The following is an 18,919-nucleotide window of genomic DNA, read 5'->3' as shown; positions in this document are numbered from 1 at the left end:
TAAACAAAACTAAAAACTTTAAAAAAAAAAAGTTGTAAAAAAACAACAAATAATAATAAAAAAATATATATATTTCATAAGATACCACTAACATCTACTTGAACCATTCCACAATCAAAAAAAAAAAAAAAAAGGAAAAGAAACCAAAAATTCATAAGATACCAATAACACCTTCTTGAACCATTCCGCAATCTCTAAGCTTTTATTATGTAATTTTTGACACTTTATTCCACTATAAAAACAAACATAAACGTCTGCTGAAGATATTCATCAGTGAGTGAAAACTGAAGAGGGTTCTCTGTACAGAGAAACAGTACATAATAATCTATCTACAATCAGTAGTACAAAGGTTGCGTGGTGAGCCCAAGGAATGTGTTTTCTGACTGTTTTTCTTACAGGTACAAGTGTTTTACAACACCACCACTGACAGGAGGTGACAAAAGTATCATAAACACTGCGATAAGTACCATAATGCTGCTTTAATGTTAAAACAACACAGGCTTAGCCATGTCCTGCAAGGCGTCACAAACATTTATTATGCCATAAGTCATTTTATAGGGGCAATGTCAGCTTTAGATCTATGGGGTCTTTTTGGTTAAAAAGTATCAAATATACTGTGTTAAGTACAATAACACAGTTTTAGTCTTAAAACATCATAGAGTTATCCACGTCATGCATTCATTTATAATGCCATAAGTCATCTTAAAGGGGCAATGTCAGCTTTAGATTCATGGGGGCTTTTTTGTTTAAAAGTATAATAAATACTGTGTTAAGTACAGTAACACTATTAACGTTTTTAATCTTCAAACATTACAGAATGATCCATGTCGTACAAACATTTATAAAGCCATCTGTGATTTTAAAGGAGCTATGTCAGTTTTAGACATACTGGATCGAAAACCTATCTGAATCCAATAATGGTGACCCATCACAACTTAGATAAGCATTCTACAACTTAGCTACATCTTTCTCCTCTCTTCCTGTATTTAAAAAAAGTAAAAAGTTTAGTTTGGTTAACATTACCACTAGAGCACATTGATCTATTAATCATCGGCTATTGAATGTCAAACATTTGGTAATTTTGACACAGTCTACAGAGGAAATCCACTACATTTTTCAGTTAGAAGCAAAGGATTTCTTATATACATAGGCACTTACCCAAAGGCAGGACAGCACATACTCCAGCCTTTGATATACCAGTCATGATGCACTGATTGGAGTGGAAAAGAATCAATGTGTTCACTAAAGAGATTTGATCCTACAACCCATGCACCTCAAGCGAGTGCTCTACCGACTGAGCTAGATCCCACCCCAAATTAAAAGACGAAATGTACTCACCAACCCATGGCAAACTGAAAAAGAGGCTTTGGAGTGGTCATGTGACAGGACGTGACCAGTGTAGATGCAGTCTCTGAGCTCGTTATGAGTACTGTCTGTGAATGTGTTGCCACGGATATCACTGGTGTTGGCATGGCGACGGTGATACACTTTAAATCCCGGTGCCAAGAGTTTCTTGTTTGGTGATAATCTCAGATGGAAGTGCACTCTCTTTCCGGTGATGTTCATGAAGATGTCTTGATCTAATGATGATGATGATGATGATGACGGTGCATTTCGGCGTCGGCGTGAATGATTCAGCTGGTCATGAGAGATGATCATGCCATTGACATCGATGTAGGATGTGAAAACCACCTCAAAGTCTGAAAAGAAAAATGTATAAAGACTCATATCACTATCATATTTACCATATTGAAGCATGTAGTCTTGAGAGTGGCAGTCCTCCTGTAGACAGGTTAAGAAGGAAAGTAATGCTTTGTTTTGTTTAACAACACCAGTAGAGAACATTGATTTATTAATCATCGGCTACTGGATGTCAAACATTTGGTAATTCTGACACATAGTCTTAGAGTTGAAATATGCTACATTTTTCTATTAGTAGGAAGTGATCTTTCATATGGACAGACAGGATAGCACATACCACAGCCTTTGATATACCAGTTGTGGTGCACTGGCTAGAATGAGAAATAACCCAATGGGCCCACTGAAGGGGATTGATCCTAGACCAATCGTGCATCAGCTGAGCACTTTACCACTGGGCTACATTCCACCAACCACATAAAGATACATATCATATAATATGCTATGTTAAAACAGGCAATCCTGGGAGTGGCCGGCAGTCCTCTTGCAGGCACATTAGGAGGACTATATAATCCTGGTGAGGACATGTCATGGACATAATTTTCTCTGGGCCATGACAGGCATGCTTGAACAGTTCTCTGATGGAAGCATGCCAAAAGTTACCCACACCCACAGTCCATCCATAGAAAAAAAAACAGGGCAGTGATCAAGGATGATATTTTAACTATATAAACACACATACAGTGAAACCAGGTCTAAACCTTAATTAATAGTTACTTCATACTATCACATTTTTAATGGAAATATTGTTTTGCTTATATTTAGTATTTGATAATAATTTTTTTTTTAGATTTGGACCACATGTGTAATGCAAAACCTTTCTGAATGAATTCAGAACATGATGAAACCCTATCAAATGTAATTTTTGTGACCTTGACCTTTGAGATATTTACCTGACAATAATTACCTCTGCTGTCCCTCTACCCATGTTTATGTGTAGTATGCTAGAACTGGCCATCACTATTAGTAAATTTATTGCAGTCTCAACATGTTTTTAATCAGACCTTAAGCAAACAAGATATACCAACACTGATAAATGGGGTTTTATAATATATTTCAGAATTTTCAGATTTTCAGAAGCCATTCATCTTTTTAAAAAACCCTTCCATCCATCTGTCTGTGCGTCCATCTGTGCATCCATCTGTGCGTCCATCCGTGCGTCCATCCGTGCATCCATCCATCCATCCATATCTCTTCATATGTCTTTCATCTATCCATACAACCATCCATCCATCCATCCATCAGTTTATTCATTTGTCCATCTATCCATCTATACATTCATCCATCCACTTATTTATCTATTCATCCATCCACATTCATTCATCCATTTCTATTCCCTCTCCCCATTCCATTTTTTTTTTTTACTTCTATCCTTCTTTGTTCCCTCAAAGATGTCCAATAGCCGATGATAAGATAAAAAATCAATGTGCTCTAGTGGCATCATTAAATAAAACAAACTTTACTTTACTTTTTGTTCACTCGAAGATGACACCATATTGCAAGTTCATGACTTCTGAAGAAGAAGGGCCGAATTTACGAAGACTGTTTTGCTTAAACCTAGATGTTTAAGTATTGTAATTGTATGTAGTTATATGCATGCAAGTCATAAAGAGGCTTTGTAAATGCGACCCGAGATGTTTTATTTAACGACACTATCAACACATTTTAATTATGGTTATATGGCACAACACAAACAACAGTGAAGGAAGAAAATGGTTGGCTACATGCCCCAATAGTCCAATGAGCCCACCGGTGGGGTTCAATCCTAAACGGATAGGTATCAGACCACTAGAGCACATTGATTTATTAACCACGGCTACTGGATGAGACAGGAAACCCGCTACATTTTTCCATTAGTAGCAAGGGAGCTCGATCCCACAGACAGGGTAGGAATCCAACACCGACTGCACATCAAGCCATAATAATGTTAAAGAAGAACAACACAAACAACAGTGAAGGAAGAAAATGGTTAAGGACCACACAGATATTGAGAGAGGAAAGCCACTGTCGCCACTACATGGGCTACTCTTTCCGATTAGCAGCAAGGGATCTTTTATATGCACCATCCCACAGACAGGATAGTACATACCATGGCCTTTGTTACACCAGTCATGGAGCACTGGCTGGAACGAGAAATAGCCCAATGGGCTCACCGACAGGGATCGATTCCAGACCGACCGCGCATGAGGCGAATGCTTTACCACTGGGCTACGTTCCGCCCCACAACTAATAGAAAGAAAGAAATGTTTTATTTAACGACGCACTCAACACATTTTATTTACGGTTATATGGAGTCAGACATATGGTTAAGGACCACACAGAGTTTTGAGAGGAAACCCGCTGTCACCACTACATGGGCTACTCTTTCCGATTAGCAGCAAGGGATCTTTTATTTGTGCTTCTCACAGGCAGGATAACACAAACCATGGCCTTTGTTGAACCAGTTATGGATCACTGGTCGGTGCAAGTGGTTTATACCTACCCACTGAGCCTTGCGGAGCACTCACTCAGGGTTTGGAGTCGGTATCTGGATAAAAATTACCATGCCTCGACTGGGATCCGAACCCAGTACCTACCAGCCTGTAGACCGATGGCCAAACCACGACGCCACCGAGGCCGGTCACAACTAATAGAGGCATAATAATGTTAAAGAAGAAGAAGACAAACAACAATGAAGTATCATCGCAAATAAATCACGCTGGTTAACTTGTCAGCAGACCACACACCTTGGGCCCTGTTCCAGTGTCTCGATACCCCTCCGTATCGGCACACAATGCACAGAACATCAACACAGTAACTTTAATATGTTTTACTTGTCTGCAGCTCTCTTTCTTCACGCTGTGAGGCCAATGCACCTCTGCTAAATGCAAAGAAAAAAAAAACCCACCAGAGACCTGTGGTAAAAAAGGCTGGTAATTTACGCTTCAATCCCCGAGCTGGAGTGTGAAAAAGAAAATGACCCGAACCACAACAAGGTGCATGGTAAATTACAAGGTGTTTTTTGCCTTTGTGCAGACATCACAATAAAGCTGCATGGTCTGTAATTTTTATACTCAGGCGGATGCATCTCCTGTTGAAACAGCCTGGCATAACGCACAATTATGTAATGAGACACAGACACTGGCTCTGGGGAGATCAAACACTGAAACCACTCAAAGCCAATTTTACCTGTCGATCCATGCAGAAGGCCATAACATGCACATTAAAAAAAATAAACTACACAGAATTTAAAGACATCGTGTCACAAAATGTTTAATACTGAAACTTACAAAACATTGTTAGACAAAAGCACAGATTTTAAAGACACCATGTCAGAAATCGTTTAATAATGAATCTTACAGAACATTGTGGGAAAAAACTGTATAAAAAAAAAACCCTGCTATATTGAAACTTATGGAACATTGATCGACAAAATTAGCTCTATACTGTGCAAGTTTGAGTTTTTCTAAGCTAGTTTTGGGAATGGCAGTCCTCCTAAGGATGATGCAGGAGGGATGGAACGTCCTGTTACATATCTCCAAGGGGAGTGGCAGTCCTCCTAGGGTGGTGCAGGAGGGATCAAACATCCTGTTACATATCTCCTATGGGAGTGGCAGTCCTCCTAGGGTGGTGCAGGAGGGATCAAACATCCTGTTACATATCTCCAAGGGGAGTGGCAGTCCTCCTAGGGTGGTGCAGGAGGGATCAAACATCCTGTTACATATCTCCAAGGGGAGTGGCAGTCCTCCTAGGGTGGTGCAGGAGGGATCAAACATCCTGTTACATATCTCCTATGGGAGTGGCATTCCTCATAAGGATGATGCAAGAGGGATGAAACGTCCTGTTACATATCTCCAAGGGGAGTGGCATTCCTCATAAGGATGATGCAAGAGGGATGAAACGTCCTGTTACATATCTCCAAGGGGAGTGGCAGTCCTCCTAGGGTGGTGCAGGAGGGATCAAACATCCTGTTACATATCTCCAAGGGGAGTGGCAGTCCTCCTAGGGTGGTGCAGGAGGGATCAAACATCCTGTTACATATCTCCAAGGGGAGTGGCAGTCCTCCTAGGGTGGTGCAGGAGGGATCAAACATCCTGTTACATATCTCCTATGGGAGTGGCATTCCTCATAAGGATGATGCAAGAGGGATGAAACGTCCTGTTACATATCTCCAAGGGGAGTGGCATTCCTCATAAGGATGATGCAAGAGGGATGAAACGTCCTGTTACATATCTCCAAGGGGAGTGGCAGTCCTCCTAAGGATGATGCAAGAGGGATGAAACATCCTGTTACATATCTCCAAGGGGAGTGGCAGTCCTCCTAAGTATGATGCAAGAGGGATGAAACGTCCTGTTACATATCTCCAAGGGGAGTGGCAATCCTCCTAAGGATGATGCAAGAGGGATGAAACATCCTGTTACATATCTCCAAGGGGAGTGGCAGTCCTCCTAAGTATGATGCAAGAGGGATGAAACATCCTGTTACATATCTCCAAGGGGAGTGGCAGTCCTCCTAAGGATGATGCAAGAGGGATGAAACGTCCTGTTACATATCTCCAAGGGGAGTGGCAGTCCTCCTAAGTATGATGCAAGAGGGATGAAACGTCCTGTTACATATCTCCAAGGGGAGTGGCAGTCCTCCTAAGGATGATGCAAGAGGGATGAAACGTCCTGTTACATATCTCCAAGGGGAGTGGCAGTCCTCCTAAGTATGATGCAAGAGGGATGAAACTTCCTGTTACATATCTCCAAGGGGAGTGGCAGTCCTCCTAAGGATGATGCAAGAGGGATGAAACGTCCTGTTACATATCTCCAAGGGGAGTGGCAGTCCTCCTAAGGGTGGTGCAGGAGGGATAAAATGTCCTGTTAGGACAAGCACCTGATAGTGGATCATGGAAGCAAACACGACTTTACCTAATGTCCTTTGAACTCTGCCTTGTGAAGAGATACGATGTTAATATCAGAATATTTTTTTAAAGAAGTTTGGTTTGTTTAACAACACCACTAGAGCACATTGATTCATTAATCATCAGCTATTGGATGTCAAACATTTGGTAGTTTTGACATATAGTCATCAGAAGAAACCCGCTACATTTTTCCTAATGCAGAAAGGGATCTTTTATATGCACTTTCCCACAGACAGGATAGTACATATCACGGCCTTTGATATACCGGTCGTGGTGCACTGGCTGGAACGAGAAATAGCCCAATGGGCCCACCATCAGGGATCGATCCCAAACCGACCACGCATCAAGCAATATATCAGAATAGGGTTTTGTCGTTCAGAATTAATCTAGCTTGTATTTCTGTTTTTATACCCACATCACCTTGTGGTACAGTAACCTACTGAATGTTAAGAAATGTTACCTGTAGCCTGTTTGTGTGGCCATGCAATAAACAGTCTTACAGGTGTTCTTCTTCTGGCTCTTCGGAACAATTCTCTAACTAATCAAGGCAGAAATTATAGCCACCATTTTACTTTTTAACCACTACTTTTTTTATATTAAGATTTTGTTTTTCTCTTACATCATGAAACTGAATTCTGGTTATCTGTAAAAACAGTAATAAATTCTTGATAAAAATAGATGTTATGTTGATCTCTTTAACACCAACATAGAACCGTATTCCAGTTTAGTATAAAATGAATTTTCCACAAAAGTTATACCATATAAACTTAGTCATTTTGTCTCAGTTGAAATTTCCCCACCCCCTTGTTATTGTATTTTTTTTTCTCTTTTGTTTTACTTCCAAATTTGTTTTTTAAGCAAAATGATAATAATAGCATATTGTTCTTCACAGAAGTGAATGTTGTTTTCTTACTATGGTAATATGGTATGCATTTGCAATCTATTTATTTCTGAACCGATTTTTTTTTTTTTTTAATTGCACATTAAAATAGTGGGTTTTTTAATTACCAAAACACTTCCCACTATTCTTTTTCATTCAAATGAAACAGAAATTATTTACAAAAGCCCCCAATGTTCATGGAGGCTGGAAAGGACTATAAGTTCATTCCTACTAAACTGTGATATTACAGAAAACTGAATATGTTTTTCAGTGTAGCCTAAACTTGTAAAATATATGTACCCTTCTTGTTTCTGACCTCAGCTTGACTTGAAAATACATTAATATGTAGTTGTATCTTTATGGATAGGAACGTCCTTACAGGCAATATCCAGGCTTGTATTTAATCGCCAATACCTCGAACATCACAGAAAAAAAGATTAAAAATGTGCATCAGTATCACCATATTGCCTGATAAATTCCATACCTTTTCAGAATTGCCATATCAGCTTTAAGTGCTATCAACCAAATGCAATTCAAGCAAAGTGAGTTCTTAACCGGAAGTATCTTTTAGATACTAGCATTGTCAAAATGACCCAAACAGTTTATGACCTAACAGGTTTTTGGTTTGTTTTTTTTGTTTTTTGAGGGTGGGTGGGGTTTTTTCTAGTAACTCCTAGTTATGGACATACATGTACCACACACGAGGGGTTAATTTCACTTATATAGTGTTCCTATTTTCAATAACCACAGTGTATTTTGAGTAAACTTTAAAATTAATGTCTGTTTTGTGTAACGTTTCATTTGTACCACCAGTGTACATTGATTTCTTCATCAGCTATTAGATGTCAATCATGTGGTAATTCTTAGAAGAAATTGGTTACATTTTTCCAGTAACAGCAAGAGATATTTTATATGTACTTTCCCACAAACAGGACAGCACATACCACAGCCTTTGATATACCAGTCACGGGGTACTGGCTGGGATGAGAAAAAACTACAATATTTTATATGCACGTTCTAATATGCAGGACAGCACACACCATAACCTTTGATGTATAGGTGTGGGGTACTGTGACAGGGGGGAAAAAACAATTAAAACATGGGTCCACTGAGGGGCTTTGATTCTATGACCTAAGCACGTCTGACGAGCTATATTCTGTCCTATTTTGAGTAAAGTCAAAATAAACAGTTTATCACTTATGAGTTTTTGTCCCCAATCTCTGTCTTCTGTTTCTCTGTTCAGCAAACAAACAGTGATTGTCACCTGTGGGTGGGGTTTTTTTTTTTGGGGGGGGGGGGGGGTGTTCCTCTACAAAATTTGTTTTGTTTAACACCACCACTAAAGCACATTGATTAATTAATTATCGGCTATTGTATGTCAAACATTTGGTAATTCTGACTCATCGGAGGAAACCCGCTATATTTTTCCTAATGCAGCAAGGGATCTTTTATATGCATTTTCCCACAGACAGGAAAGCACATACCATGGCCTTTGTCCAGTTGTGGTGCACTGGTTGGAATGAGAAAAAAAACAATCAGCTGAATGGATCCACTGAGGTAGTTAGATCCTGCGACACAAGCAACTGGAGCGAGCACTCAACTGACTGAGCTAAATCCTGTCCCTAGTTAGACTTTTAATGTAATTTTTTCTAATTCAACAATTGTCATTAGACGCTGTTGTAATGTCTGTGTAATGAGGACTATGCACGTTCCCCATGTTTATGTTTACATGAGGTGACAGCAGGAGAAACGTGAGATGGGGTAAAAACTAAAACAGGTAATAACATCAGCTTAATGAGAAACTGAAAAAAGCAATCAAGTCAGTAATGGCTACTGAGAAAATTTATTTTATTTTCGTAGTTCTTCGACCCACTCACCTGATTTCATGTTCAAAATGGGTCACAGAGCTGTAACTTGGCATTTCAACTTATTTTCATGCCTATATCCAATTAAGGTTCAAGCACGTAGTCCTGGGCATACACCTCAGCTATCTGGGCTGTCTCTCCATAACAGTGGGTTAGTTGTTAGTAGGTTAGGTGAGAGAGAAGAGGGTGTAGTGGCCTTACACCTACCCACTGAGCACTTAAGAACTCGTTCTGGGTTGGAGCCGGTACCAGGCTGCGAACCCTGTACCTACTAGCCTGTAGTCTGCTGGCTTAACCACTGCGCCACCGAGGCTGGTTTGTAGCTTGGCAAACTAAACTTGAATATGTATTGTTATAGGTTGATACGATACTTCTAATACTTTATTACAAGTCAAATGGTTTATACAAATATAGAACTAATTTTCTTGATGAATGCAGTATAACAAAAAAAAATTGGGAACAAATCAGGAAGGTCAAATTAAATTGAATACATGTATTTATGGGTTGATACTATGTGCCCGATACTTTATAACATGTCAAATGGCATATACAGTTGCAGATAGTAATTTCCTTGGTGAATCTATTATAAAGAAGGTAAATGTTTTTTTGAAAAATCAGGTAGCTGAAACTTGGCAAACTATAAACTCAAATATGTGTATTGATAGGTTGATACTATACTTCCATTACTCTATGACATGTCGGAAAGGACGTAACCCAGTGGGTGAGCCCATTGGGCTATTTGTCATTATAGCTAGTGCATTATGACTGGTATATCAAAGGCCATGGTATGTACTATCCTGTCTATGGGATGGTGCATATAAAAGATCTCTGTGTGAGTTTCCTCTCTAAAACTATATGACATCTCAAATTAAACAAAAATACATGTATTTATAGGTTTGTACAATACTTCCAATGTTTTATGACATGTCAAATGATATATACAAATATAGAACTGATTTTCTTGGTGGATATGGTATACACAATTAAAGAACTAACTTTTCTGGTGGATGTAGTGTTATGAAAAAATGTAATGTTTTTCAAAAATCAAACAAACGATTTCAATGTGTACATGTGTGCAAATATTTAAAGGTAAATAAATCTCTTCTTTTTTTAAGTCTTTGCACAATTGTTTTGTATCTTCTAGTTTCCATGTGTGTTGCTTGAATCTTAAAAAAATATAAGCACATACAAAAAATACTTGAAAATAATAAATTGAAAAACAATTAAAGTTTGTTTTGTTTCCTGACACCACTAGAGCACATTGATTAATTAATCATCGGCTATTGGATCTCAAACATTTGGTCATCAGAGGAAACCCGCTACATTTTTTCTAATGTAGCAATGGATCTTTTATATGCATTATCCGCAAAACAGAATAGCACATATGGTGCCATAACACAGCCTTTTATATACCAGTCATAATGCCTGGCTGGAACAAGAAATAATCCAATGGGCCCACCGATGGGGATTGATCCCAAACCGACTGCGCATCAAGCAAGCACTTTATGCTACACCCCACCCCATAATAAATTGAATAACAAATATGCTGCAATAAGATATAGTGAAAATTAATATCTTGACACCAGTTTATGTGTGCAGTGTAACTGTTTTACAAGGTCTGTACAAAATGAGACCCACACACATTTAATCTATCATCTATTATTAAAACTAAAACAAAACACAGACCGGAAAAAATAAATTAAATGAAAAATTAAATAACAAATATGCTGCAATAAGATATAATAAAAATGAATATCCTAACACCCGTTTATACATTGTGCACAGTGTAACTATTTAACAGACATCTGTAAAAATTAGACCCACTCTCATTTAATTTCTATCATCTATTATTAAAACTAAACCAAACACAGACAGGAGAAGAAAAAAAACATTCGGCTTGTTAGAGTAATGCAATCAACGTTAAACGTCCTACGTATTTGTCTGGGTCATAAATATTCTTAAAAGTATTTCACAAAATGTAAGCTACAGCTGTCTGGGATGTAAATATTGCAGAAACTATTCTATAAAATGTTGCACTGCCTCCCACGAAGCAGATGGGCTTTACCGTCACTGACATTTTTAATGATAAATAATTCATGCAAGACTGCAAGTATGATTTGATAACATTTCACTTCCCTTGCAGATTTCACTGCCATTACAGGTCTGTGCTTTCTGTTGGGCATATGTTTGTGTGCATGGCCCCAGTCACCCCCCACCCCATACTATCCCACACGTGAGTAATTTTGTAAGACACAGGTCTAGACTGTGGCGAGTAAAGTTTATAAGGAGGGGGGGTTGAGTCATACTTGGGGGAGGGGTTGACTTATGCTCCGGGGGGGGGGGGTTGACCTCCAAAACCAACCTCCTTGACACATGCCTCCTCATTGATGTGTGGACAGTTCAGGTATAGACAGATGGACAGATAAATATATGGAATGCACATGCACAGAAGACATATATGAAGGAAGGAAGAAATGTTTTAGTTAATGACACATTCAACAGACTTTAATTACCGTACATGTGTAATTATACAGCACTGGACCACACAGATAATGAGAGAGAAAACCAGTCTCAAGGGATCTTTTATATGCACCATCCCCTGGACAGGATAGCACATACATGACTTTTGACATATCAGTTGTGGAACACTGACTGAGACATACATGCATGCACACAAACAGGATATTTTAAATTTTCAATAAATTACTTGATAATTTACTTACTTTACTTACTTACTAAGTTACATACATATTAGTATTTGCATAATGAATAAATTAATGAATAAAAATTATTGAGTGAATGGGTGAGTGCCTGTGTGCATGCATGGGTGGGTGAATGAATTAATGAAAACATTGACCTTTGGTATATCTTTATTAAAATTTGTTCAAAGATTATATTTATAAAGCAAAGTGGTTTATGTTTTAGGAAAGGCTACTATGGCTGCAAAACTTAAGTTTCTCAAAGATTTAATCTATTCTTGGCATATGCCTACCATGTGTTGTTAAAATCCTATTGAAAACCAATACCATCTTATTAGTACATGTATGTATGTAGATATCTCGAACCAGTATAGATCTTTTTCTTCTTCTTTTTTTTTCTTCTTTTCATTTTTATTTACAAGATATCTACATATATAGAGCATAACAAGCATCAATCTTGGTGTCTTAATTCTTGGATAACTTCCACTATATTTGAAAACTCCCATTATTTTCTACATTTACAAGATAACATGTAAAAGATCTTATAACTGAAATACTATGGTATTGTACTTACCTTTGGGAAATTGTCGAAGTGCTTTACAACTGTGTGGCACAATGAGAGGATAAATCTGAAAATACACACAAACTGAGTAACTACGGTAATCAATGATAATGATGATTTTACTTATTTTTATGTTTATACTCAATTAAGGTTAAATCATGCTGTCCTGGGCACACAGATCTACTGTCTGAGTTGTCTGTCCAGGACAGATTTATTGTGTTCAAGCCAAAAAAAAAAAAAAAAAAAAAAAAAAAAAAAAAAAAAAAAATAAAAATATATAATAATAATAATAATAATAATAATAATAAAAAAAAATAAAAAAATAGTAGTTTGTAAAAAGGAGGAAATTTGCAATTTGTTTACTGGTATTTTATTTTCATAGGCTGTCTATTTAGAACAGGAGTTAATCATAAAAAGTTGGGGCAGTGGTTTTGTTTAACAGCACCACTTGAGCACATTGATTTATTAATCATCAACTATTGGATGTCAAAATTTTAGTCATTATGACATATAGGAAATCTGCTACATTTTTCTGTTAGTAGCAAGGGAGCTTTTATATGCACAGACAGGACAGCACATTTCACAGCCTTTGATATACTAGTCATAGGCCAAGAAACCAAAACCAAAACCAAAAACCAATCAAGAGGTGGTTTGATTATGAAAACTATTAAAGCTATACATAGAAAATGTTAGGGGTGGGACGTAGCTCAGTGGTACAGCGCTCGCTCGATGCGCAGTCGGTCTGTGATCGATCCCCATCAGTGGGTCCACTGGGTTATTTCTCATTCCAGCCAGTGCTCCACAACTGGTGTAACAAAGACTGTGGTATGTACTATTCTGTCTGTGGGATGGCGCATATAAAAGATCCCTTGCTGCTAATTGAAAAGAGTAGCCTAGCCCATATCATGGCATGTAAGTGGTGACAGTGGGTTTCCTCTCTTAATATATGTGTGGTCCTTAACCATATGTCCGATGCCATATAACTGTAAATAAAATTTGTTGAGTGCATCGTTAAATAAAACATTTCCTTCCTTCATCAACAGTTAGCAATGTTTACATCCACAAAATATTTCAGTGGTTCACTGTTTGGTTATCAAGTTTAATGTGATGCTTTTTAAAAAATTCAGTCTACTGAACTTTTTTTTTTTTTTGCTCTTTCTGGCTGAAAGCAGCTCACATTTTGCTACATTCAGGTCACATTTCAAAGGTCAAGGTCATGGTAAAGGACATATTTTGGCTATAAAAACGGTAATTTCTATATCTGTAGCTTAATTAAATCCTTATTGTACCTGTAATGAGTAATCCTATGAACAGTGTTTACATTTCACATGTGGGTAGCCATACAAACAAACTTGTTACTGGGTCAAGGTCAAAGTCGTCTGGTGTGTACACCACATTTTAGTGTTTTTGCCAAATATCACTGAGGTCGTCTGTTGTGGAGTTATTTTGAGTTTTCGGTTGAAAGATTCATGAGTCTGAGAGGAGGAGGTGGTGAGAAGTGGCTGGTCGATGTGTTGTTCGTTACTTGTCTACAGGTGTAAATCATGTGTCTGTTAAACCGGGATTCTTTAAAGTGTGATTGCACTACATCTATCACATCTCAATAAATACTAGTATCTCTGCAACTAATCTACATCCCACTCCTTGTTCAATTGAAGTTGGACTTCTTTGGGGTTTTTTTGCAATATTACAAAAATTTTATAAGAATGATCCTGCTATAAAATTATACTAAAAATAAAAAATCACAATATGAAATTTTTCATAAAAAAATATACATATACAGTAAAACATGTCTAAACTGGACCCTGAACAAACCAGAATCTTGTCAAAACCGGACAAGTTTCATGGTCCTGAATTTTCACACCAGATTCTGTCTAAATTGGATAAATATATATTTTTTAATTGTTTAATGACATCACTAGAGTAGATTGCCAGATTAATATTTGGCTTCTACCTTAATAAGCATTAACAACTAATAATTAATCCCTTCCATTAATCCCTTTTCAGGTGAAACTGCCCACATTGCTGAGATGGGTGTCCATGATAATACACTTGGATCTTAATTAGGTGGCAGAATGTAGTCCAGCAGTAAAGCACTCGCTTGATGCATTGTTTGGGATTAAACCCCATCGGTGGGTCCATTGAGCTATTTCTTGTTCCAGCCAACTGGTATATCAAAGGTTGTGGTATATGCTATCAAGAAAAATGGGGTTGCAAGAGGATGACAATTTATCATATACAGCATAGTCAGTCCACAATGATGTGCCAGTTCAAACTTTATATTTTAATTTTATTACATCAAAGTGATAGAATATATTTAATGCGATACAGAATTAAAAGAATTTTTTTTAATAATGGCATAATTTCTGTTAGAAAATCTGTCACCAAGACCAAATACCTTCCTTTCAAGCCCAAGTAAATCGGTAAAATTTGTTTTGTGGTTTTTTTTTTTTGGATTAGGCCAATTGGCACCAGAAAAAGGGTAGCATATTTGGCCAATATAAATGACGAAGAAATTTTTATTAAACTATCAGAACTATCTCTCTTTATATATGTATATCTACAAATATGTCATCATCAGACTGACGTTAAATAAAACATTTCCTTTCATCAGGCTGACCATAACACTTCAAGTGACCTGTAGGAGTGTATGATGAACATTTTACTGAAAATAAAACACCTCTAATGCACCATAGTCACATTTCAACAATGTATAAGCTGTCACCCCCCTGCAATCCTGTGGTCCCTGCAATGCACGTGCTATGAACAGTCAACAGTTCAATGACCTAGTTGATACTCGCTTAATGCTAGTAATGTACATGTATGTTCGATCATGCCCGATGATGCTGAGATTCAGATATTTAGTAATAACGGTGCAGTTACTCTTTTAATATTTACTTTTAATCTGTTTTTAGTTCACAAAATAAATTTTATTTTTTAACAATAAGGAAAAAAATACATCTTGAAAAAAACAAACATCCAATATAGTCCACGGCAAAAAAAAAGCGACACAGAATAAAAAACTCTGCTGCAATCTCCACTGCACTGCTGACTGCCGCGGGCAATTGAGGAGGTTGCAATCACTGATTGGGATGGAAAAAACCCCGGTCAGTCCACTGATGGGATTTGATCCTATAACTCTAGCACCTCAGGTGAATGTTCTACTAACTGAGCTAAATCACAAACACTGTAAGAACTCTTGGTACATGCCCATATACCACAAGGGTTTCGGGCTTGTTTATCCCATGTCTGGTCTCTAGCATGGCCAGAAATACAAAACAATGATGCAAAAGAACTTAATCCCTTTAATACATATAGTCCAGTGTAATTCCATTGATGTGAAAATATGCTAATGAGTCATTATTATCCACAGGTGTTGTTTAATTTAGCTTAAACAAAATAACAATCAATAGATATTACATCTAAAAATACAAGTGGTATGCCAACTCACTTAGTAACCCTACATTTACATGTGTGTACTGCGGTTAACTCCAAAGTGTCATTCACAGCACATAAACATGACACCATGCTATTTTGTAAAGTTGTAATATTGAACAAAACTAAATGTCACTGTGGGATTCAGTTTCATCAACAAATTAGAATGGTGATGTTTGTGATCATTTTATTTTTTTTAACAACCTATATGCAGTTCTTTATTATTAAATTTCAGTAACATCATCCCATTGGTCCAACCATTACTCACTGAACGTAAAAATAATGTTGTCAGGGAGCGTCATATCTGATGACTTCACTTTATATTGGTACTTTGTCTTGTTAAGAGTTATTATTTAGAACCAAAAACAATTATTCAAAATAAAATATATACAGTTGAATCCCATTAGCTTGAACCCCGTTGGTGCTCGAAAAAATATTCGACCCATCAGGAAGTTCGACCTAACCATTCGGTCAACATCGTGTAAGTATAACTCGGGACTTTGTTTTTGCTTCCGAGTTCAACACAATGAGATTCTACTGTACTTTTAAATTTATTATTAGAAACTATGTTACAATTTTAATTATAAGAATTGTTTGTGATTTCTTTTACGTTCATCTGGGTATGTCATGAACAATAAAAATCATCCACAAATTCATTCATGTGTTAATGGCTTTGCCAATTTGTATAGTTTGCAAATGATATTTGTTTGTTTTCATTTCGCAATGAACATAAAACAAATAACAGACAATCCTTAGATCATGTTGTAAAATAATTACTACAGTTTTTGTTTCCATAGGGCTTGTAGAATTGTTTTTAAATCCACTAGCCATGGAATCAGTGATTTAAAAATGTACTAGCCACTATTAAAAATTCACATGTCTTAGTTTACTTTAAGTTAATACAATTTTACTAAATAATAGTAATAATCAGATATGTCACCTAAAGAGGGAGATAGAGCTTAAAAACACTAACATTGAGGGTAGGGATGGAGTCAGGATATTCATGTTTACAAAATAGAGCCAACTGCAACATTTGAAAAAATTTGTTTTCACTAGCCGTCAGGCATGGTAATAGTAGTTATTTACTAGCCCAATATTGAATATAACTATCCATGGGAGTGGGGCTACCATAATCTAGAAGCCCTGGTTTTCAGGACAGTCCATCCTTAGAACAGAAATCTTCCAGTCACCTTCAATCTTATAACACCTGAGAGAAAAGCGGCAGGATGCAGCTCGGGTATAAAGCACTTGTCTGAAGTGTCATGGGTCACCCGTAATGAATCCAAGTATTTTATCTGTCCCAACCAGTGCCCTAAATTCAAGAGAAGATTTTTTTTTTTTTTTTTTAAATCCCCCTTCCCCCTTTCCTTTCTCTCTATTTCTCTCATTTCTTCCCAATCTGACAGCGCCTTTTATCTTTCAACTTCTTTCACTGTCAACCTCTAATTCCCAGTCCTTGTCTCCTCAACCGTGACAGGAGAAGATAATTATTAAATAAAACTACAAACATGCAGAGATATGAAAAAGCAATTTATATAGAGTGAACTAAAACAAACACCAGCAAAATTTATATGGAAGAAGGAAGGAAGGAAGGAAATGTTTAATTTAACGATGCACATTTACGGTTATATGGCATCAGACATATGGTTAAGGACCACACAGATATAGAGAGAGGAAACCCGCTGTTGCCACTTCATGGGCTACACTTTTCGATTAGCAGCAAGGGATCTTTTATATGCACCATCCCACAGACAGGATAGTACATACCACAGCCTTTGTTACACCAATTGTGGAGCACTGGATAGAACGAGAAATAGCCCAATGGGGCCACCAAAGGGGATCGATCCTAAACTGACCACTCATCAAGCGAGTGCATTACCACTGGGCTACATCCCACCCCTATATGGAAGAAGGTCAGCACTCGCAATTGTCCACAGCAATTGGTGATGTTGTAGATATTGTCAGGATGTTTTCCATTCACGTTTTTGCCATGGACCATATTTGATTTTGTTTTTTCACAGCATGTTTTTTTTGCAATATAGACATTTTCTTAATTGCAAGGGTTTTACAGTCAATATATTTAAAGATTAAAAATTTTATTATACAGTATTTTCAAATATCAACTCAATGCCACCACTATCAATATATATTATCTTTGCATTTAAATTCTTAGCAATACCTGTAAATCATTTCCTTTTAAATTAAAACAATTGTTTCAATTTCTTTTGATTCCAATTTGATCTCCATCAGTAGGTCCATTGGGCTATTTCTCTTTCTAGCCAAGGCACCACGACTGGTATAATCAAAGGCTGTGGTATGTGCTATCCTTTCTGTGAGACGATGCATATAAAAGATCCCTTGCTACTAATAGAAAAATGTAGCGGGTTTCCTCTTTAAGACTGTATGTCAAAAGTACCAAATATTTGACATCAAATAGTGATGATTAATAAATCAATCTTCTCTAGAGGTGTCATAAAACAAAAGAAACTTTTTACTTTTTAAATTCTTAATAATAGTGACAAATTACTTCATTTAAATTTTTTTTTTTTTTAAATAGGTTCAATTTGTTTTGCTGTCCACAATGTGACCTAGTTGTCAAGAATACCCCACATAACACCTCATCTGTTTAGAGTGAGTACATCCTGAACAAAGATAAACTCATTGGGTACTTCTAGTGACAATATCTGACTTTTTAAGCTCTCGATAAACTGGAATCAAAAGACCAGATAAGACAAAGAGATGATTCACCTTCCTGTCATCCGACAATCATAACTGTTTTATCAGGTAAGGAAAAGAAAGGAATATTTCTTTAAAACACTTTTCAGCACATTTTCAGCACATTTTCAGCACATTTTAAATCTTGGCTTTGGATGCACTGTGTAATCACTGGCTATT

General features: G+C 37.1%; 1 protein-coding gene across 1 annotated transcript in view; it reads right to left on the bottom strand.

Moving 5' to 3' along the window:
* Positions 1-224: 224 nt before the first annotated feature.
* The window catches only part of LOC121389152 (A disintegrin and metalloproteinase with thrombospondin motifs 3-like), a 55,442-nt gene continuing 36,747 nt past the window's right edge, over positions 225-18,919 (bottom strand). The window contains exons 2-4 of the mRNA XM_041520761.1: positions 12,602-12,656; positions 1,395-1,700; positions 225-298 (exon numbers count right to left, since the gene is read on the bottom strand). Of these exons, the coding sequence (XP_041376695.1) occupies positions 225-298; positions 1,395-1,700; positions 12,602-12,656 (435 nt within the window). The remainder of the gene's footprint in view (positions 299-1,394; positions 1,701-12,601; positions 12,657-18,919) is intronic.

This window comes from Gigantopelta aegis, chromosome 14 (assembly GCF_016097555.1).
Source record: "Gigantopelta aegis isolate Gae_Host chromosome 14, Gae_host_genome, whole genome shotgun sequence".
Taxonomy (NCBI): domain Eukaryota; kingdom Metazoa; phylum Mollusca; class Gastropoda; order Neomphalida; family Peltospiridae; genus Gigantopelta; species Gigantopelta aegis.
The sequence above is the reverse complement of the archived record's forward strand: the minus strand, read 5'-3'. Positions and strand labels throughout refer to the sequence as shown.